Here is a 23,938-nt window from a genome sequence, read left to right on the forward strand (position 1 = left end):
TGTAGCATAATTTATACTTAGATGGTACCGAAAATCTGTAAGGTCTAACTCAACAGAAATCTAATTAAAAAATAGTCTTTGTGGTTGTATCATTTGTTTGGAGAACCGGGCTACCACAAACATCACCATGAACAGAAATTAATTGCCAGTACGTCTCGGGTGCATGTGGTGAGTGTTTACTACGTAGCCCTTATATCGATATCCTTATTGAAAACGTGGTTTCCGATTAGTTGTGACAGTTGGGCCCTTGACTGACGTGATCTGACCCGAGAGCCGTGGAAGCGGCGGCATGATCCTTGATCACTGAGATGCCGCGCGCATTGGAGTTTCGTGTCCCGTGAAGCCGGACAGACACTTGTCTTTGATCCATCTTTATTGTGGCCCCCAAATAAAGCTGACTTCTGCCCATGCCCAGCGAGAGGGCATTCCGAGGAAAGGCAACAAAAGCGCTAACTGACAGCTTTTACTCTCTGTTGCCCCGGGCGCCTTTTGCATTTAAACACGTTTAGGCATTGTCCCTCTTTGCTCCCGTTTGTAAATCTTAATGGAACCGCACGAGCTAATTGCAGTTGTTGTCCCCAAATTCGTGGTTTTAAAGGATGTATTTCCTGTCACAAAACGGACAGGGCGCGCGTAAATCTTAATTTAGATCAGATAGGCTACTTAATGATTGCACTGGAAATCTAAAATTGAATTGAAAGTCTAACTCTTGAATAAAACAGGCATTGGATTTATTATGTATTTTCAATTACATATAGCAACAGAAAGGCAATTGCACTTCTAAAAATAATAAATTAATAGAACATTTGTCAATATATTCAGCCATAATTTATTTTTTTTATTTTCAAACCCTTTTCCCTCTATTTGAGTTTTCCCTCTCACTGTTGCCAGATCGGCCCAACAGCCGTGATACAAAAGGAAATGAAAATAATTTTCTTCTATTGCCTTCTGGTCAATTTAGCTTCCCCCTTAAGAAGGAACCCGTCTAGATGAGACGCCTGCCTCTAACGAGTTCCCAGGCCCGGACGCGCTGTAATTATTCCTTGGGGTTTTCTGTGGGATCGGACGCTGCACTGGGTAAATACAAAGAACCCAGAGAGCATCCTTGAACCTTTACAAAATAGGGCCACTGATATTCAAATAACATGGATAGCAGTTGACTGTGGCGCTAAAAGAGCATTTTTAAATGCGCAATTTGCATACGGCTTCCCTGAATTTTATATTTTTTCCCCCAAGTTCTCATAACACCAAATCAAGTGCGTGTTGATAAAAATAAAAATAAAATAAAAATAAAAAATATATAAACCCCACTTTTGGACCACCATTTTCGTTTGACATGCAAATTCAAGCAGTTAATTTGGGCGATTAAAATAAATATTCAGGAGGCCCTTTTGTCACCCAAACCCCCCTTGGAAAACCCCAGATAAAGAAGAGCTGAACAAATGATGTCTCGGAGATTAATTAGATATTTGATAAGACACGAATCCCTAATCGCGGATACAAGACACATGGGGTTGCGATATGCTCCAAGTCATAATTAATAGTATTTAACAAGATTTTCATTTTGGCACGTAATGTCTGTTCCGGGGCATTAACTATTGATTTATTCCATGGGGGAAATGCTCGTCAATCCGTTAGCCCTTATCAGTGATTTTGATAAATTATTTCTATAAACACTCCTTATTTTCCTAAACCACCGCATAGTATCCACGCGTTTCATCAATGCATTTTTGGATCAATAACATTATAGATTATGAGAACGAAGTTCATATTTTGTAGCAATGCATGTCAACAGAAAATTCTGAAACACTGAATGCTTTGGATTTAATAAATCCCTTTAATTAAAAATGGAATTCTTATACGTGTAGCTTTATACAATTAAACATTTATATTTTAGCGATGAAAGGAAAGTGAATAACTGAATATTTAAATAGCTGTGTACATACATACTGACATCCACAAAGTGCGTCGAAAGTAAAGAAAACTCCCTGAATTTCAGGATCCACCACGGACAAAACAATAATAACATTTACAAGAAAAATAACATGTTATTTGTTGTCCACATATGTACATGGAGAATGCAACGCAAATGCTCCAGTTCATTGAAAATTCTTTTGGGTTCGTCTTTGCGCACGGATCCTTAAAAACGTCTTATGTCAAAACACTTGTCAGCCCGGGTCCAGGAAAGCACACGTGTCATCCCAGATCAGCCGCTTCGCATTGAGAAGCTCTCTAATCAGAGGTGATGCCATTTTTTAGTTTGGACTAAAATTATGACTTTTTTAATCAACGTGTGGAAGGAAACCCATGCCTGACATAAGACAGTTTCCCCCTACAGATTCAAGTCTCACTTGTTTCCTTTACCTTAAATGTGTTGTTTCTGTGTGATTATACAGAGGTCAGTCGATATTGTAATGCGTAAATTGTCTATTAATCGTGATGAGGAGACTGGTCCTTGACCCGGTTCGGGTTGACTCCGTCCAGCATTAGTTCTGGAGACTCGGACCTGGGTGTCTCCAGGTTACTGGTGTCCGTGTCACTGTCACTTCCCTTTTTACCTCCTCCGCCAGCGGTGTGAGTTTTAATGTGTTTGCTCAGATGGTCGCTTCTCATGAAGCGCTTGTTGCATACGGGACAGGCAAACCTTTTCTCCCCAGTGTGGGTACGAAGGTGCCTCTGGAGTTCATCAGACCTTGTGAAGCGCTTACCACAAAACAGCCAGTTACACACAAACGGCCTCTCGCCTGTGTGCCATCTGAGGTGAGCCTTGAGGTGGGAGGTTTTGCCGTATACTTTGCCACAACCAGGGATGTGACAGCTGTGGATGCCCTTTCTGCGTAGACTGGCCCCTGCAGGCCCGAGTCGCTCAGCCTCCTGACAGTTCGGACAATCACATGTTGCCCTTCCGGAATATCTCCTGGACGACCGAGATGAACTTCCTATCGACGAGCTGGTACCTGATATCATGGCATTCGCGGCAGAAGTGTCCGTGTATGTTGGAATGACTGATTTGAAGTTCTCCTGTGCCAAAAGATGCTGGCTAGTGGACAGCAGATGAGACGCTGATGGACTGACGCCAGTCGAACTAAACGCAGAGTGTGTCAGAGTGGAGAAATCGGGATTGTAACCGCTGAGTTGGGAGTGTATGGCTTGTGGAGTCCCGGAGTGCAATGAGGTCTGCAGAGTGCTGGCGGGATTCTGCACTTCTAGCCAACTGGGATTGGTGTGCATGTCCCACCACGGAGACACTCCGTTTGCCACTTCACTCGAGATTGTCGAGTGAAAGCCTGGCTTGTACCACGACTCGTAGGGGTGCGCCATGCCCACCCTTGGGTAGAGAGTCTCTGCTGAGGAGTGAACTTTGGAGATGAAAGCTGACTGTCCCGACTCTTGCGAAGTCACACTCGCCGAGTTCGAGAACAAACTGCTGTATTCAGTAGAAAACGCCGAGGAGGTGGGGGAGGTGGATGCCAGGCAAAACGCGCTGTTGCCCGTGCCAGCTGTGGAGGTTAGTCCCGTGGAGCCCCTGCTCGTCGCCACCGTGAAGCCGGGCAGACTCGTTCCCAAGTTGCAACTCGAGGACGATCTTTTCCAAGGGTGAAATCCACCTTTCGTGAATGCGCTGGAGTCAGGTAATGTCGTGAGAGGACTGGTGTTGCCGATTTTGTTGCAGGTAGCAGCCAGCATAGCCAAAGGGGTAGTTCCAAATCGCGGTTCTTCCTGAAAGACAAGTTTAAGTTTCAGACAATACGCATTTTATAATGTGATGCTTTCCTGTGTCCTCAAAAGAGACCAACCAGGAAAAAACACTCGGTCTGATGCGGACGGGTAAAAAGTTATGTTATAGTTCTGGCCTAATACTTGAAAGAATTGCGACTAATATCAATACGCATGCAACATCCACAACTCTTCGAAAGTTTCGAAGTTTGCTTCGTTAAGGGAGAACAATAAGATGCAGGATAAGATGCTGCGTAATTGTTCACTACTGCAAAACTTAGCGACTTACCCCAAGTATAGAAGTAGCCATAGCCAGGTCCTGTTTTCTGTTTTGAATCGATCACAACAACCTGTTTTCTTTCCAATTTGTACTCAGACGCGCTCCGCTCACCCCGAGACTGGCGAATTCTCTCCTGGCTCACAACTACTTCATCTAACTAGTTGTACAGAGCGCGTTCTTTGAAGTACAGCTGGCGAGGAGCCTTAGCCAATCCACGCACTTGATACTTACCAAGGAGTCTGCTTCAGCCAATAAGATCTTCGACCCTGACAGAAATACTAAAGCGTGCACGTCAATCAATAACACTGATCCCACTGTCAAGCACCAACCGAAACGTTTTTTTTTTCCCTTTACATTTTATACATTTACCACCAAGATACCTCACATTATGTCTTCTTCGCATAATACTAAGCAGCTCATAATTAATTTCAATAAGCACGACCTCCTCGGTGGGTAAGCGTTTTGGTTTTGTACTGCTGTTGCTGTTGGTCATTGGTTAATATTAATCTATGACTTTCTGCTGCCATTTAGATTTTGTAAAGTAGGTAAGATATGACTTGATGTTCTCGTTTGATAGCATGATGTAACTGTATTGTTTTGTCGCTCGACGCTTGACATCGTGCGTATTTGCACTGTCGCAAAGTGATATTCTGTCAATACAGATTGAACGTTGCTATCGCGCCTTTAATCTCCGTTGTCATCCAGTTTTAAAGACAGTTTTCTGTCATCGTTTTGGAAGATGTGACAATTCATAAGTTGTGATTTGTTCTGAAACAGAGAGCACGTTCGGAGTGTTTTCTGGAAGTTGTTAGGATTGCGAACAAAGTGTTGGGGACTATTGAAGGTCTTGGCGGATGACATTTTCGGGGTGGTGGGCTATTGTGGTTTTAACTGTGCCAAGGATATCCCTTCATTTAAGTAAACTCAGTGCGGTTATCAAACTGAGGCGTGTGCATGTGTGACATGAATGTACTGTATGTGTGTTGGGAAGTGTGCGCATGCATGTGTTTCAGTCGGGGGGAGACGATTGCCCTTCCAGCGCGCGTGCGCTCATACCAGCACTTGTGTTTTAAATGCCTAGAGCTAGGTGAGCCTGTGAAAATTGAGTTGGCTTAATAGCCTACAGTAGTCTACACTATGACGCCAACAGGCGCAGCTGAGCACGGACGCGTTTCTTTCGAACTAGTTTGTATGGTCAACTATATAGAGGCGTAAAACAGATAAAAAAAACAACTTCACAGTTTTGGTTTTAGTAGTTTATTGTCTTTGTAGGTATTGTATGTCTACTTGTTGTGTCTCTATTTGATAAATGAATGTGTCGTTGAAGATGACGTAGGCTAGATAAGGTGGACGAAGAGATTATTATTGCCTATTTAATATATTTTTATATGCGTAAATGCGAACATCGTCCTAAGTGTAAATGCTGGATTTTATCCAGTGAACCTGTGTACTGTCTCTTTTTTAAAGATCAGTGCATTATGCCAGTGCGCTCAACAGCTTGTTAAAAGATTTAGGGGTAATGACATAATGTAGCAATAGTCTGCTTTCGAGTGAATCATCATCCCTTTAAAAGTTAAAGCAATTTTCTTAAGAATGGCTTCACCGAAAGCTGTGCATTACAGTATTCAAAACGGACAAATAATGCTCCATTATGGAGCTTGAATGCTGCCAGTCAGAGCAGGCGCAATTTGCTCCAAGCCGCTTTCCCTTAAATCCCCACCTATGGAGAGGTGAATATAAAACAATTTATTCAAATCCAAAAGCAGCATAGAAAATAGCTTCATTTTTGTAATCGTTGCAATTTGTCCGAAGTGCAATTAACACTATTAAATGCCGATTTCGTATAAACAAATGTGATTTAAATGCTAAAGTATTTGGGGATTTCAGGATAACATTTTTGATTGTATCTGATTGCAGCCAGACATCATTTTGACAGAATGCAGTGCCATTTTTTCTCTGTCACATACACGCTATAATTTATTTTTAATTGTGGGGGACAGTGGAATATACGTGCTGCAGTTTAACGAATGTTATATAGTTCTGGTGTGAGTTCAGTGCAGTTTAAGTGAAATCCACTGGATGCTGGGCAATCTTATCATGCTTTTCTGGAACTGTCCAGAAGTGCCGCGCGCAAGAGAAGGGGCGAGAGAGCGCGAGAGGCCTCTAATTACGCACGTGTTGTCAGTATATTAGCCTTTTTGTTTTTTCAATTTCTATGCTGTATGGAGAGAGGATGCAAAGACATTTTCACAGCCATAAGATGTTTGGAAATGTCATTAATAGGATGTACAGTGTTGCAGTAAACTCTAACGAGTGTGATATTTTTTATTGCCACGTTTCTTGCAAGAGTGTGACTATGCACACTACATTGTTCACCTCTTTGCAACATTTCTTATTGCAATAAATTGCAAGATAAACAAATTATGAAAGCAATTTGCTATATCACATCATCTAAGTAAATAATTTCATGGAAATATTTCAAATATGTTGATAAAAAACCCAATTCACATTTCCACCAGCCACTGGTGAGCACTTTTCTGGGGCAATTAGGAGCCTATTACAAGCCATTAGATTGATCAATGTACCTTAAACAATGAGAGTGATTTATTTGGAAGGAACAAAACGCGCTGCATCTATTGTAGTGAACCCAAGTGACGGTACATCCATCACACCGTTAAACAACAAAAGATAAATGATTAATCCAGATCTATTCATTAAATGCTTGCCACAAAAGAGGTTCCGATTTAAATCCAGAATATTCGTACTAAGCGCAGGGCCAAGGATCCTAAACAAGGAAATGAGTGAGAACGCTAGTACAGCCCCGTCTAAGATTAATTTGTTCTTACAATTAAAGAAGATTTCTTTTGTGGGCAATTAGCTAATCTCTTTCAATAGATATGTAAACCCCGAGATTATGTGCCTTGTGGGATTAGAGATTCACTGATTAAATCTAACAATCTAAAACAACTGTCAAAATTCTAAGACGGTTAATTCTTTTTTTTCAATGAATTTAAGTGCCCATGTAATTGTCAGCCTGTAACAAATGGATTTAGATGTTGACATGACACTGGCCCTCATGGTCAAAGTTTTTTTTTCTCCTTGAATCACGAATAGCCTACTCTGCAAGATTATGTCCGTGGTGATTTTTCGCCTGTTGTCATTTTTCTTCGTTCTAAATCGCCAATGTCATCGCTAGGTTTCCAGATGTGTTCTGTCAGGATGTGGACTGTATCCCGGCTTCTTTGAAGTCCTCGTGGTTGTTATTGGACTTGAGACAGTGGGCTAAACATAAAAACCCTGCCAAGGTCAATGGTGTGTATAAATCTTTATCTGACAGTGTGAGGGCAAGCGCGCGCTGCAGGGTTTTCTGAGCGGCTGCTCACCTGCTCCACGAAATTGTGTTGCAGCGTCTGATTTGACTCAGTGTGTGGGTGACAGCTTGTTGGCAGCTAGGCGTCCAGTTTGCAAAGATGAATGTTGGTTTTCTGCAAGCATTTTATCATGTTTTTTCCTCAGCTGAAACAAAGCTACTTCAAGCACGTTATCAAAATGAGAAGACTGTTAAAAAAACACTTGACCACTGAATCCCATAGCATTTCTCATTTGTTAGACCTAGACGTCATGAAAACACCTGCCATCATTAATGACACACGTTTTCATTATACATTTCATGTAGATACAAGACTGGCATGTGCCAATAGCAAAGCTTTAAGGTATGAAAAGGCAGCCTTTAGTTTGCTGTGCTGAAATCTGAAACTGAGTGGAGAAGCTGCATTAGCCCCAGCACACCTCGTGAAAAGCAGCCTAATACCTAGACTTATCATTTCTTTGACATCTCACCTTATGGAAACTGATGACATGATCTTTAACTAACAGAACTAACTATTTTCTGTGTGCCTGCCGACAAAAAAACCCCAAAAAAACGTTGCAATACATGAAAGATGGATATGGTCTCAATTCAACCCCTGTCACATGGCTGTGTATTTGGCTGTCAAATCTCCAGTTTGTCTGTGATTCCCAAGGATAAGTGCAACATTGCTACATTGAAACTTACCGAGGAGGCCTTAAATGTGCATTGTCTGAGATACTCAGGAAAGAATTCTATTTCAGATACCGCCGCTGCTAAGGCCGTGTGCTGTTGCACCTCAGTGTCAGTCAGAGGGACTGGAATTCTTCCTCATCAGGTACGCAACCCTTTCTTTCTTCGCACCATAAATGCAGACATGACTGTCACAGTGGTGTAGTCTACTTTTTTATGGTGGGTATACTGTATATTTGAGCATTTTTTGAAGTGGGTATACTGTATATATTTTTGCTATTCAAAACAATGGATCAATCAATTTTAAGTGGGTATACTGAAATCCCTGAAATTCAGAAGTGGGTATACTCTGTATACCCGCGTTCTACGTAGACTACACCACTGGACTGTCATAGGGAACACATCATTAGGCCTCAAAGAAGGAAACATCTTATTTTTTATTTCTTTTTTCAAAATACATGTTTCGGGGCTTGCGCCTTTATTGATAGGAAAGTGGAGATTATGGCAGGAAGTGAGTGTGGGGAGAGAGATGGGGAAGGATCGGCAAATGACCTGGGCCGGAATCAAACCCGGGTCGCTGGCGTAGTAACCCAGTGCCCTACCGTTAGGCCACGGCAGGGCCATATTATTTATTTCTCTGTTTATCGCGTGGCTCAGCCGTGCCAGTCGAAGTTGTGTGTATGGTACAGTGCTGCAGGTCTCCTCTGCATCCCTTATTACATTACATTACATTTGGCAGAAGCTTTATAACCAAAGCGACTTACACTACAATCGAGGACATAATCATAGCCAACATCACTAGCAGATTTTAAGTGCACAGGAAATATACAGAACAAGTGCAGATGCTAAATAGGGTTTTTTATTTTTATTTTGTAAAGTACATTTGCCATACTAGCTCCTGAATCCCTGCCAGCCAATGGCTTCCTCCTCCTCTACCTCTTCCAATCTCACGAGTTGGGATGTGTTGCATCCAACACAGATAAACACACATGTGCAGGTATCTCGCCTTGAAGCCCACGGCTCACCAAGTAAACCCTTGCAATTGAACTCCACACAATATGGCACTCTCTCACTCACTCACTCACTCACTCTCTCGCCAGTAATTTCCGTGTGTAACAGGAGCCGCGTTGGGATGGTAGGTGTAGCGATGAGGGCTGGATGCTGGACTGTCGACCAGCGATAATCTTGTGTGTGTACCTGCGTGAAACGCCAACTGACCACAGAGGATTTACCAGGGCCCGTGTGTCGCCTGTCCTCCCATCTCTGCGGGCACTCTGGCACGGGGGCACTGCAGGCTTCTTGGGTGTGTGTGTGTGTGTGTGTGTGTGTGTGTGTGTGTGTGTGTGTGCCCCCCCCCCCCCCACACACACACACACACACACTCACACACACACATACTCACACACATAAACACACACACATCCTCACACCACACACATGCTCACACACACATACTCACAGCCTGCGATTGGATAAGCGCGCTGATTGGCTTTTACAGTTGGTAGGTCACAGGGCCTGGAAGCTACTTTTTCTTTTCTTGACGCAAGGAAAGATAAGCAGCAGTGTCCTTTGTGAGCATGTGTGTGATGGTCATATCCCCAGCACATGTCTGACCATACAAAGGCAAAGCAAAGTAACTACATATTTTGTCAAAAATATGATGTTCAGTACACTCCCTTTACATTAGATTACATCACATTGCATTTGGCAGACGCTTTTTAACCAAAGCGACTTACAATCGAGTCCTTTATCTAATGACAAATCCTTATGGTCCAAATGTGTCCCCGTTAAAGAGATATTACTATGTCAAATTTGCTTTAACTACAATATCCAACCCTAATACCAAGGCTTTAAAGACATATTTCTCAGTTTCATTGTTGGTGTAGTTACTGGACTTTGCCTTTTGTAGGACAGACATGTCTGACCATTGCAGTGCTCTGACATTTGCTCTATTTTTTACCCGTGTTTTGCCTCTTTGAAGGTAATCTCTCTGCCACTCATCTCACTTATTTTTTGACGGGGGAGTTTTATTTGTACGTGTGTGTTTGTGTGTGTGTGTGTGATGTGAAGGTAAAAAATTGTAAAAGTCCTTGAAACACAACAGAAGCTGGCGTGCATCTTCACAGGGAAGACCCCCTTACTGCAATCTGCTGCGATCTCCTTTTTTTCTCTTAAGACTGCTGAGGTTTCAGCTGTCCAATCACTTGAGGGTCCTGAGCACCAGGTGAGAGAGTTGGAGATGGAGACGGCCAAGCCATGGGTTACATTTAACCCAGTCGCTGTTATTACTCCTGCCTTCGTTCGTTAGGACATGAAGGACTCTCCACTCATCTTTTCACCAGCGGATAAAAAAAAATCTATCAATAGGCCCAACATGGGGCAGTATTCCTCTCATCCCTGTTCCTCCTCCCATCACGGCAAGTCTCTCCCCCCCGAATGGCAATTTTCCTATGGATTCCCAACACAATTGATCTATTATGGGATTATCTGACCTCGTAATTGGGCTTAGTGTTCTAACACTGGGGTGGTTTTTGAATCAAAGGATCAAATGTACTTAATTGACCTTTGTTTCAGGAGGATGGAGGGTGGTGCTCGCTCTCTGCATTGTCTTTCTACGACCCTTACAGGCAGTGGGCAGGAGGGACTCAATGTTATGTTGTCTCGTGTAAGCCCCTTACACACACACACACACACACACACACACACACACCTCCACCTCCCCCTCCGCCTCCCCCTCCCCCTCTGCCTCCCCCTCCACCTCCCCACACCTGCCCCCTTTTCAGGAAGTCAACCCTTTTCCAGAAAGCTGACAAAGAGTCAGAGTGCAGCTGAAGATTTCCCCTTCTGCACCATTGACCTGAATCAAAGCGGAGAGTGCCCATTCCTCCACTACTATACTAGACTAGTCCAAGCAGCCATTTCTCCCCCAGCGATTGCGCCAGCAGCCTGCCTGCCTGCCTGCCAGGTTACAGGGCTCTCTCTCTCTCACTGTGTGCAAATTATTCACACTTCACATACAGAAGGCGCTTGGCGGCCAGGCTGCAATGCTTTTGCTTGTTTTCCCCCGCTCAGCCATTTTTCCTCTCGAGAAATCGTTTCTTGAAAAAAAACACAATCGCACGAGACGTGAGCTACTTTTTGCCATTGTCATAATCCACAAAAGGTACAGGTGGATATACCGTATACAGTGTATACCGTATATATTCCTTCTGACGGCCGCCTGCATTTGTGTCCGTAATCGCACTGTCAATCTCGTCATGGCGAGCACTCTTGTGTTTTTTTTGTGTCTTTTTTTTAACGGAAGAAGGTGAGCGAAATGGATGTGTGTGTGCTCGGTGACACAGGGCTGGAGGATTGTGTGGTGTAGATAAAGGAGGCAGTGTGAGTCATTTGAGTGAGTGTATCTCCTCAACGTCTGGATGGGACACAGCATGTCTAGCAGCGCTAGCCTACATTCCCCTGATGACTACCACCCAAACAACATCATAAAATCGACACCTTTCCGCATTGTGTCATATGTGGAAGTGAGTCATGTCATTTTTTTTATTGTGGGTGCCCCAGAACAGTCTTTTTTTCTCTTGCATGTACTGTACGTCTGTTTTAAAATATCTGCCTCTCTGATTAGAAATCGTGTTCATTCAACAAAGATGGGCATCATCCATGAGGGCATTTCTTAAACCTGAGTAATGAATTCAGAGATATTTGTCATCGATACTGCAGGTGGTTTCACCAGATTATAGTTCAGGTCCATTTAGTTTTTTATCTTCGAACAAGTTCGGTCAAATACAGATAACTTTTGCTTGTGCCTTGTCTAGGCCATATACCTGCCCTATAGGCTATGCTAATGATGTATCTACTGATAACTAACTAGGGTAATGAAATGATAACGTTGAAATGACAACTTGCATACAATGGCCTTTGTGCACACTTTGAAAAAAAACTGTGTTCAATAAATGGTATGCCTATATAAAGTGATCCCAAATTGGTTTTATTATGGGAGCTTAATGCTAGCTGTTTTTGAGCCCTCCGATTGAGCAAAACAGCTCCAACAAAAAGCTTATCAATTGTCATCAGTCGATGGCAGAAATTACCTCGAGCTCTATCCCAGCTTCTAGCGCCATTGTGCCTTCGACACTGTCTTTGTCTTAGACAATTAAAGTGTTACACGGTAGAATAATTTAAATTGCTGCCACTAAAATGGAGACGGCTCTCTTTTAAAAATAGCAGAATTTGTTTACTGATTGCGTGTGGCTATTGACTTTCCCATTATGTGAAAAGAGCACTGATTAGTGACTATGCTATTGCAGGCAGACAGAGAGGGCAAATGGACAGAGATGCAGTACAATGCAGAGCATTTTGCCACATTGTTCTGGGACCCTCACTGCCGGGGATTAGTAGCTGTGAAGAGTATAATAAGTGTCATTTTGGCCCCAATGCCATTTTCCAATAGCCATTCAACATTCTAGGTATGATTGAGTGTGTACTACCCATATGAAATATATGAAATACACAAGTCTTTATCGTGATGGCGATTTCTCTCTCTTTTAGTTCAGTAACACTGAAAGATTGAAGAAGCTTTCTCCTTCTTTTTTAAGAAGAGAAAAGTTTACGCAAAGTGGAACATGACACAAAGAAATGCTGCATGTGTTAAGGTAGGTATAGACAGTGCATTATGTTGATGCATATTTTTGGAGGTTGTAAGAGTACATGTGATAACGGGAGGTCAGTCATGTTGTTTTATATGGTAATAATTGTCCAGCTTAAATCTAGACACAACTCTGTGTTTGAGAAGAAGAGAGAGGTGCATTCCCTCTGAGATGCATAAGGGGCCAAAGTTGTGTGATTTGTTGGGGTATAGAATGTTATTTGTTGTTTTTGTAGATTCATTGTGAAAAAAAACATAGTGGCTGGGGACATTGAGATGGCAAATTCCTCTATTTTTGCATCATGTTTGTGGAAAAAGTGCTGGGGACAGGCTAGGTTTATTTCAAAAAGTGGTATGGACATGTCCCCACCATCCACACCTAAAATTACACCCATACCAGTTCGGGACATGCATACCTGCTGTCACCTCTGAAAAACAGAACACTGATCAAACGAATGGGCTGTGTAGTGTAACAGGGAGTGCATTTTTTGGTGGTTTAGATTCCACTTGTCGTGGTTATGTGGGTGTTGGTGGGGCAAAGTGGCGAGTAACGCATTTCGAATCCTGGCATTCCTCAACATACTACAAGCCCATGTGGCACACCAGCCATATCTTTAACTAAAAACAGCTTCTTTATTTCTGTATGTAGAAAACAGTCCTGGTGAATAATGACAGAAAACCACAAGGGCTCACGAGACGGAGACGAGGCTCTTCCTCAACAGATTTACGGCTCTCTGTTTTGACACCGCCATTGTTTTGCTTTCAACAATACCGTGGGGAATGCGCGGCCTGTTCCACCACTTAACCGTTAGCAATTTCTGGCTTTGCTTTCGGAATTATGGAAATATTTTATCTGGTGTCGGGCGGCCAGCGCATACTTCACTGTTTCAGGGCACTTCTTCTTTTGTATTGCTTGATTATATGGTTAGTGGAGGGAGATGGACACGGACAGGGTCTCAGTGGGGCTGTGTGCCCTTTTTTCCCAAAAGTGTTCTGCAACACTTTGTGAGGAACTGCTGGTCATAGGGCTTTAGTGGGTGTCATGGGTGAGTGTGAGATTTGGGAGGATGGAGTGTTCTGTGAGTAGTAGTGGCTTAAAATGCCAAAGGATTGTAGACACAGAGTGCTCGCAAAGAGCACCGACATCATGTACACAGCAGAATTGTATGACAATTATTCTCCTGTCACTTCCTGTGTACTTTTTTTTTGTGCAGCTTTCCTTACTTGAACCGTCTGCTACTGCCATGGCCGTAACTGCCATTGAGGACACAGAGGACATGTCCTCGGTATATTTTTTTTTCAGTAATGTAAAATGTATCTATTATGAAAATCGATATATGATCAACAATGATAAATTAAGTTTGTATACGCCACCCCCATTTACCCTCAAGAAAGTGATTAATAAAAACAAACTTAAGACTTTGTCTGAAGAGTTTGAAGCATTCTAATCTAAATGTAAGTATAGTATGCAGTACAGTACAGCACGCAATATTTGACCTCTGTATATGAACATGTCTCGTTACGGCCCTGTGTGCAGCTTTACTCACTTGAACCGTCTGCTTCTGTGACCTGTACTGACTCGTTGTCTGCCCTAGTGATATGGTTTGTATTCCACTTCCACTTCGTCTAACTACTGTAACCAGAAGTGAAAAAGAACTTTCCGTGTCTTTTATTGCTTGCACCTGTTGCCATAGTTGCAGCATTGTGTTTTGAAGTGAACTTTATTTGGGAAGCAACTATATTCATCCCATTTGTCTGATTTTTATGCGAAAGGGCCTCACAGTTGTCTGCCAAACTCATCGTTTCAAACAATGTATTTGTTTTTTAATATACTGTAGTTTTTTCATCAGTTTGCACATCATTCATTAAGTCAAAGGCTCTGGATGGCCTTATTGAAACCAGGCTACAGTGCAACTCTATTTCTTTACTTTGAAGTGAGGAGAACCAAATTGCACGACTCGCTTGGTGGTGTGCACGTTATAAATATTTCTCCACCCCCCCTCTAATGACTTTCAAAACCTTATGTAAACAGTGGATTTACTTTCAACAAAACCATCCAGAAAACTATTAAGGCCAGCATTAGGGTATCCTGAAAGCTGATTCCCCCAAGCTCCTCATGTTCCCCAAAGTCTCACAGAAGGGACTAGTTTCCAAAAAATAAATGCTCCCAGCGCCAGAACGGTGAGCCCAACCGCTGAGTCCTGTGCCAGCTAACAAGAAAGACACACTCCCTCTACACCCCCTCCTCCTTCTCCTTCTCCTCTCCTCTCTTCTCCTCCAATCTCCTCTCCTCTCTTCTCCTTCCATCTCCTCTCCTCTCCTCTCCTCTCCTCTCCTCTCCTCTCCTCTCCTCTCCTCTCCTCTCCTCTCTTCTCCTTCTCTCCTCTCCTCCCATCTTTCTTCTCCTCTGCTCTCCTCTCCTCTCCTCCTCTCCTGGTGCAGTGGGACCCTGGTCTTCCCCCACAAACGTTCTCCGATCCGATGGCCCTTATGGGCCCTCTCTCCCACTGGCTGAATGCAGGCAATCAAACTCCGTTGCAGAGCTGGAATGTGCATACCAGAGCCTTCATCAGCTTCACCGATGGTGCTGTGTGCTGTGCTGCGGAGGGGGACCCAGTTCGCTGCTTAGCTCTGCTCTGGAATTCTGTGGTCTGCTACATATTTGAACTTCTCTTTTCATTCCCCTTCCTGATCCATATGTTGGTTGGTGTTGCTGCCCAGCCCAGAGAGCTGCAAAGATGTTGTACAGCACTACTATACCCATGCTGCAGCCAAAATGTGTTTGCGTCGACTCGTGATGGATGTGGTTCGGTCCTTTTAGAGCTGCTGATGTTTGACGTGTGATGGATGTGGTTCAGTGCTTTTAGAGCTGATGTTTGGCTTGGCTCCTTCTCCGCACTTTTCTTCTCTTTAATCTCCAACTGTGTGGACACCTGCTTATTCGCCATTGGGCGTAAGACGTAGCTCCTTAAAGCTTTACGGGGCAACACCCAAAAATTGCTACTGTTTCAATGAATTTGACATTATGCCGTTGATGGGAAGGTTTCAAAATCCTCTGCAAAGCCTGTGGCGACTTGAAATTCGAGTCCCCATCATTCCTGATGAAGCCCAAATGAGAATCTAGACTGATGAGCTCACAGACATGTGTGTCGTGGAGTGAGGGGTTGGTTTGGGGAGGTTGGGGGATATCACAATCCATGGGGCTCAATAGTGACAGGCAGGGTCGACAGGGGGGGGACAAACGGGTATGTTGTCCCGTGCCCAGGGAGAAAGGGGCCCCATGACTGGGTCCTCATTACATTGTATGTATTGGTGTGGGGGCCTGTTCAGATGAGTTTGTCCTGGGCCCAGCCAAAGCTGTCAGCGCCCCTGGTGACAGGAGTCTGTGTTTCTATAGAGGAGAGAAAGGCACCACCACCACCACCGCATTGCTCTGTCTTGCGCCAGAGCTCAGGGCTCAGAGCTGCTGCGTGCGCTGCGCTGGGGCCTTTGTCCCTCTGATGTGCTGCCAGACCCCAGTAATGAAACACATTTTGTGCGAGAGTGTGATTTCCAATAGATGGTCCACAGGAAAAGGGCCCTGCCATGCTGTGTTTTGGCTTCGGATCTGGCCTCAGCAGCAGCAGCCTCCCCAACAGCAACTCTACCAAGGGGCTCCCTCCCTGTCACACTCGCCTTTGATCAGTTCTTTTCCTTTTGTCTTTCGATCTGTGTTCTCTTAAAGACCTAACAAGTGCAGTGGAGTGTGTTTTTAAGATAATGCCTTCAATATCGGTTTGTGTTTTTTTTTCTTCTCCCAGTTCCTGTCTAGTCCCGTCATCCTTTTGTCTCATTGTGTTGTTTGATGGCTATGGGAAATCTGAGCTTTTTTTCCTCACCACCACACCGCAAACAACACCACGGACCAGATCCGAACAGAATCGCAATCTAGTCAGCATAAAGTTTGAAGACATATATCACTTTTGTTGTGTCAGTGACTTGTTGTGTCTTTTTTACCGAGCCACAACTTTTATGTTTATAGTGCAATTTCATCCATTTGTTTATGTGAGTGGAGATCGAGCTAGTGAGGAACTGCAACTTCCGCCATGAGGCAAGCTCAGCAAAAGCCATGTAACCGCTATTTCCTTCACAGGTCATATTTGTTTGGCACATTGCAATTAAAACAGTTGGAAATTGTCACCAAGATATAAAATGTTTTATTGTTTTTATGTACAAGTAGTAGATCACATCTTTTTCTTTGAAACGTTTTTCTTTGAAACACATTTTTTGTTATTTATTTGATGGAACATTTCCTGTATGCACAGTATTGTTCATATTATATTATTTTAGTGAGTGACACACTGGCATCGCACTGAAAAGACAGGTTAGGTCACCGCATATGGAAAATTACAATGTTTTGATAGATTCAGCCAGTGCACATCATCTTCCCTGCACTGACAGACCGTGTGCTTGTAATGAGTTATGTGATTGCTTTGAGATACTGAGCAAATCTGCAGTGTTTTTCCCCCCCTTTTATTTTCGAGGGGGTAGCTGGAATCATCTTCCTCCTTTCCTTTCTGTTTGTGGCCTCTCTGTTGAGCTTCTGTCACAGCGTTAAAATGGGCATTTTGATTCGGATAGAATGAGGAGGGTTTTTTTCTCTGTCAGCCTCCACTCACCGTGGGTGATTAGACTAAAACGTCTTGCCGGTCTTGACTGGAGATCACCAGCAGCTTCAGATAACACGCTTCGTGATTGAAGGTCGAAATATTTTGAATTCTAATGGGCCTCGCTCAATGAATTGCTTGAAATAGTCTGTAGAATTTTTGCTGCTTCCTTCAGAGCCTCCAACCACCCCCAGCCTCCCTCCTCCTCACACACACACACACTCCTCTCACCCTCCTCTCTCCATACACCTCCACCACTCTCTCCCTCTGTCCGCCGTGAAAAGAACCATTGGGAATGGCTGGGCCTGATGATCATAGAATTACTGGATGGTGATTCTAAACCCCTCAAAGAAGTGTTGCTATGGAGATCTCGTTCCAAACTGTGAAATGATTCACCTTTGAAAGGCTGGAGGGTCTGAAAGCCGAACACATCATTGTTCAGGTGGCGCTTGGTTAGGAAATTGCCGGTGCCTGTGCAATCAGCACTCCTATGGTAGTTAAGGATCTAAAAAGGTTTGTTCTCTGAATGATGTGGGACAACAGTGATGTGCATATGATGGTTTCTTTCAATCAAGTCCCACTCAGACTCACCGGGGTTTGGTGAAAAAAAAAATGACAGAGCGGGTTTCTATGAAAGGGGAATGAACACCATTATTGTCTCTGTCAGAGCTAATGAAATCCTGAGCCACCCTGCTACATTCATTCAACCAACTGCATAAATCTCAAGCTAGTTTCAATGGTTATCTTATGTCAGGTGAAAAAGCCCCTTTACCGTTCCTGTCCCTCTATCTGTGTGATGTTTTTCAAATACAAAATTAGGCTAATGAAATATGGCTGCCTGCAAGATTGATGGCTGCTGCTGCCGGAGTGAAATTGATAAGTGTTTGGATAGACTTATTGAGACCTGTCCGCCATTCAGGAACAGGTGTATCCGATGCTCATAGTAACATTTTCTGCATATAGAATTATGCTGAGAGAAAGTGATAGCTGACAGTGAGATGAAGTAGACGCATTCTGAACTCTTTTATACACATTGAAACCTTTATTTCACTTATTCACATCAGGCATCATCGTATGTAATAAGATCCTCACCGCACACGCTGATAAAGCATTGCATACATGGTTGTTTGTTTGTTTTCAGATCAGGAGTACAGTTTCAGCATGTGTGTTTTTTTTCTCCTTCTTGACTGAAGGTTTTATTGGCGTGAACACCCAGTAGGAGAATTGCAGTGCATGCGGGAAGTGGAAGAGTGTAAAGGCGAGCCAAAGAATGTAAGCGATCACTGTCCTCCCCCTTCTGCCTCCCCAGGGCTGGGCTGGGGGACAAATATGGGTCGGGCACTTTTGGCTTACAGGAGCCCTTCATAATTAGCGGCACAAAACTGACTCACCGGTGGACCCTGCACCCTCGTGGGGCCCTATTCTCAGAAATGTAAAAAAACATTTTTTTTTTAAACATTTCTGAAAATGGGGGCCCACGAAGGTGCAGGGCCCACCGGGAGATGCCCGCTATGCCAGATGGCCAGTCCAGTCCTGGTTATCACTGTCCTCCCCCTTCTGCCTCCCCTGCATGTGACAGCACGTATAGGAAGTTTACTGCCAGCCTAGTCGTACACTGTCATGTTGCTAAATGACCTTGATGACATACCCTCCCAGTTACAAACAAAAGCCAACACACCTTTTTAACAGTATGTTAGAAGTAATGCCTTTCTGTTTGTTTTTATGTTAATCATGCATTTATTATATAGGGTCAACTCCATTCCTGTTAATGAACACAGCTGTCGTAGTCTACAGCTTGCTACTCCAGCTGAGAAATTATTGACAGACTGTAGAATTGTAGAATTATAGCACATCTGGACTGTTTTTTTTTTTTTACGTCTATGCCATACAGTGGTTTCTAGAGAAACAAAGAAGTCGTTGGCCCTTTTTCCCGAAATCAGTGCTTGTTAGAGGTTCAAGTCAGTCAAGGCTTTCATTATAGAGTCAAGTAGACTGTATACACTCTTGGTTTTGTGTTTGCTGCGCTACAGTTGGTAGTACTGCACTTTGTCCTGTCCTTCCATTGTGCCAAGCCAGCAGTCTGGGGGCAGTGGACAGTGCAGAGAGAGAGAAAGAGACTAAGAGACTGTATGCAGAGTGAAAGACGGAGCAAGTCAGAGAGAGAGGGGGAGAGAAACACACACACACACACACACACACACATAGACCGAGAGCGTGCCAGAATGTAATAGGCTGGGGATTCTTCTGGGGTTTTCCTTATTTTGCTCTGGCAGCACCCATAGTGGTGGCGAGGGTGGAGTTGTGTGTATAATATGAGGTCCTCTTCCACAGGTCCAACCCAGAGTCTTTTGTCTTGTTAGTCCCAAGCACACCTGCTAATGGACTTCTCCAAAACTACACTAAGAAGAATGAAGCTGTAAAATGTTAATTGCGCAGTACTGTAGACTTGACCCAACTCCTTCCACTCCTCCCAACCTTCAATTCTCTCTTTTTTTCTCTCTCTCTCTCGCTCTCTCTCTTCTCTCCCTTTTTTATGATCTTCCTTGTGGCTTGGTGTGGCGCCGCAGTCTCGTAAGTGCTGCCTGCGTAGAGACCTATACAGACCTCGTCGTTAAAGCACTGGCTGCTGAGATTTCCCCTTTTGCGGTTATGAAGCAAACAAAAAAGCACCTTCATTTATATCGTGGTGTACTTAAAAACATTTAAAATGACACAACACAGGTGTGGCAAAGGTACTGCTGTTGAAATCTGCCCAATATAAGCTTATAAAGTATTAAAAGGGGTTACACGTTGTTATACATACATTTCTAATCAGTTTGATACTGTTTTATCAACAAACGTACAGTACATCTTAGTCATGTATCAAAAGCCTACACATGTACGTATATGCCCACTATAATCAGTGTCTTCCCTTAACTGAGAAGGACTTTCTTGGCAGCCAAATGGTACAGGGATATATGGCATAGTATAGGGGGATAGTATATCCCTCTTACGGTAGCTCTACAATACACAACATTTATATTTGTAAAATACTTAAATCCTACATGATATGAATATGTATAGATGTGTGTTACGCAATTATGGTGTGCCAATTAAGTGGATTCAGTATCTTGTTCTGCCATTGTTTTCTTACGTTTCCAGACCAATTTATGATATAAAATATTCAAGATGTAACAATAGGACACCTAAAACCTCCACTGTCCAAGGCCGTGTTAGAGCTTATACATTTCGGACCATTCAGGAGCAATTCGCATTACATTATTTTCACTCGAAGTTCAAGCACGAACAGCGCACACAATAGCAAATTTTCATTCCAATCAGTGTAGAACTCTAGAGCGGCTAAATTGGAGCGGCAAAACAATAATTCCACTGATTAGCCCCCGTTCCGTGTCTAGTAAGTGAACTGTTTATACTGTGGAGTAGCTCGGGAAGAGGAGAAGAACCAAAACAGCCTGATTAGGCAAAGAGTAATTGAATAACTTCATTTCTCCATGAGGGCGAATAGCTTGATGACAGCTTGCATCGAGCCACAGAGGTTTTGTAACACTTGACTGAGTGGTGTGCGCTGTAACATTGGCCTTGTTTTAATCCTGAAAAATGGGCTGTTTATTGTTGCTGATATGATCTCTATGCTGTTTTGTGTACCATCATATCTCATATTTAATTTTATTTATTGTTTTCTTTTGGCATCACCCATGTCACTGTTGTCACTGGGATGCCGCCTTAATGACGGGTGCTTGTTTCTTGCAATCTCCAAGGTTGGACATGGCCGTGTAATCACCCGTCTCTTGGGGTAGTGGTAATCATGTAACTGCATAAGAGCATTAAGACAGCTGATCCCGCTGGCTTGCCGTAGCTCCTCTGTAGTTTTTAGGCAGTACAGGCCCGCTGGGACCATGGGTGCTCTGGGCCATGGGTCTCCGGGGTCTGACGGGCGCCTACTTATAGTTAGGGTTGGGGGGGGCTCTAATCAGGGTAGAGTCGTCCCCGTCACAGGAACGCTGGGACCGCCATGCTCCTAGGAGACAGCACATGCACAGTTAAAAAGATTTGAAGATGACATTGTATAAATTTCAGTGCTGAAGGACATGGATTTCTTTTAACTAATCTTTGACGACCAGATTAGACTACCGAAGACAAAAAGTATTTAAAAGATGTGTGTAGTAGATACAGCGGAGAAGAGGTATATAAAATACCCAGCAGGGAAAGTGGTTTACAGTAGTTGTACTCTGTGACACTTGTGTAAAACATAACATGAATCATCATCAATAACTTCCAGCTCAAAGCGTTTTTGCAGAAACTTGTCTGGCGTCAGGCCGGTTGACAGTAATGATGAACGGCATGAATCAGTCAAGTGACGCACATGCTCACAGGGCCTCAGCTGTCATCGGCCGGCTCCACCGAGGTGTCTGTACTCTAATGCCTGGAGTGCTACAGCTCCCCAAGTATGTGAGTTTCATGCGAGCGAGCGAGGCAGGAGAGCGAGCTCACATGCCTAACATAGTGGAAAACATCTGTCATCACATCCCCACACTCAGCCAACGTCATCTCCACCATCCAGATGCCAGAGATGCAAATAAAGCATTTGATTGGGAGGTCTTACAGTACAAATGGATATCAGACAAGATAGGAACCGTTTCACGGCTTTGCTAGATGACTAACAGACATGAGAAGTCTATAGTTGTATCTGGTATCTAGTGCGTAAATAGAAATGGTTTATTATTAAATGATCCTAACTGAATGAGTATTTTGCTAATGTGCCAGTATGAGACATTTACATTACTGTACGTTTTCGTTAAGCATTTAAAAATTCCAACTGAGGCCAACTGATTTGTGTCTGATGTAGCCTGTGCCTGCTCTTTGGTCAGACACGGGCCTCTCTCCCTCTCCCTCTCTCTCTCTCTCTCTCTCTCTCTCTCTCTCTCTCTCTCTCTCTCTCTCTCTCTCTCTCTCTCTCTCTCTCTCGCAGCAGTGTGTTGCTAAGAGCTTCATTATCTAATCACTATCAGGGCCATGGCAACAAGGCACATTGATTAGGGGCCTCAAGCAGCCTAGAAATGACTATGAAACTCTACCACCATAATAACAAACATGAGAGAGAGAGAGAGAGAGAGAGAGAGAGAGAGAGAGAGAGAGAGAGAGAGAGAGAGAGCATACAAATAAAAGAGGCCAAGGGAGAAAGCAAGCTCTCTCCACAGAGCTGGTTTGACGATATTCATTTGCCATTCTGGTTAGACGAGATCTGGGCTATGGCATGTCACTGATCATTTGAATTTTGAATTACAGTTAATGAACAGCATACAGTATATTTCCTCTTCACAACAGGAAGTGTAGTATGTCTTTTAATGGTCGCCTCCCGAACATGAGCTATGAAGAAGACGAGCCATTTATTGTTTTGCTTATTGCATTTCGATTTCCCTCATTAAAGTCTCTCAGTTCTCTGTGAAGAGGCTTTTTAGAAGAGACTCTGTGGTGTCTGCAATGTCGTGAGAATGTTGCGCTGCCTTGAGTGATGTCATATTAAATCTGGCTGTGTGAGACTCGCGGTGGGGTGGCCCTGGCCTGCGGTATGTCGCAGACATCTTTCGGAGCCATTCATTTGGCGCTTCAATATTTTTGTTTTTGTGCCACAATCTATCAATATTATTCACTGTCAGAGCTATCAATACCATTGATTTAGTGCCGCCACCGGGCCACAATATGATGAGTGTGTGTGTGTGAGTGTGTGTGTGTGAGTTTGTGTGTGTGTGTATGCATTGCAGCCAGAGGTAAACATGCTATTTTCTGCCTGGGCAGATTTGGGTGGAAGGAGGAAGAGGGATGAGGTGTTGAAGGACCAGAGAGGAGAGAGAGAGGCCAGTCGATGATGCTGGGCGGCCCATTGGCAGAGACCTTCATCGGGCAGGACAGGACAGGCCGGCTGCTGGCTGACGGGCTGAGTAAGGAGGAACCAGGGGCTGTAAAAAGGCTCCAACCGACCGGCATGAACGGCACAGTCGATGCCCCAGCAGGCCTCTCCACAACCCCCCTCACAGCACGCCACAAATGATACCCCTCCCGCCTGGCTTCAATGAGGAAAATGTATGTATCATTTTTTTCTCTCGCTCACACACACACACACACACACACTTTTTCTCTCTCTGTTTTTCTCTCTCAATTTCTTTCTTTCTCTCTTTCTCTCTCTCCTTCTCAATCTCTCTGTTTCTGTCTTTCTCTTCTCTTCACTCTTTCCACACTCCCCCCACATACCCACACCCCCTCCCCCCCCCCCCCACACACACACACACACACACCATCCTCGGCACCAATCCCCACACACCACACCTCCTCCCCCTGCCCCATTTTTTTCTCTCTTTTTCTCTCAGATTGAAAGTGATCGTGGGTCAGGGGTTCTCTGCTGTAGAAATCATTAATAGAGAGTTACTTATTCAGCCGCTAACCCCGGGTCACGGCGCCAGGCTAATGAAAGTGTTTCCACGAGCGTCTTTTCATCTGAAGTAATACTCAAATCACAGCGCTACTCTCTCTTGCTCGCTCGCTCTCTTAGGGCCCAAGCGGCCTCAGCTCATTTTTCTCATTCTCTCTCAATCTCTCTCTCTCTCTCTCTCTCT

At 43.9% G+C, this 23,938-nt stretch overlaps 1 protein-coding gene across 2 annotated transcripts; it reads right to left on the reverse strand.

The window, feature by feature from the left end:
• Positions 1-1,870: 1,870 nt before the first annotated feature.
• On the reverse strand, positions 1,871-14,276 carry sp9 (sp9 transcription factor). Of its 2 annotated transcripts, none has more exons than XM_063214497.1 (2): positions 14,229-14,276; positions 1,871-3,720 (listed from the first exon to the last, which is right to left on the reverse strand). In XM_063214497.1, the coding sequence occupies exon 2, from the start codon at positions 3,685-3,687 to the stop codon at positions 2,431-2,433; it is 1,257 nt and encodes a 418-aa protein (XP_063070567.1). In that variant the 5' UTR covers positions 3,688-3,720; positions 14,229-14,276; the 3' UTR covers positions 1,871-2,430. The 2 variants fall into 2 exon arrangements, with proteins under 2 accessions (XP_063070567.1, XP_063070566.1); XM_063214496.1 differs by lacking the exon at positions 14,229-14,276 and adding an exon at positions 4,007-4,096.
• Between the last annotated feature and the right edge of the window lie 9,662 nt (positions 14,277-23,938).

This window comes from Engraulis encrasicolus, chromosome 13 (genome assembly GCF_034702125.1).
Source record: "Engraulis encrasicolus isolate BLACKSEA-1 chromosome 13, IST_EnEncr_1.0, whole genome shotgun sequence".
NCBI classification, from domain to species: Eukaryota; Metazoa; Chordata; class Actinopteri; order Clupeiformes; family Engraulidae; genus Engraulis; species Engraulis encrasicolus.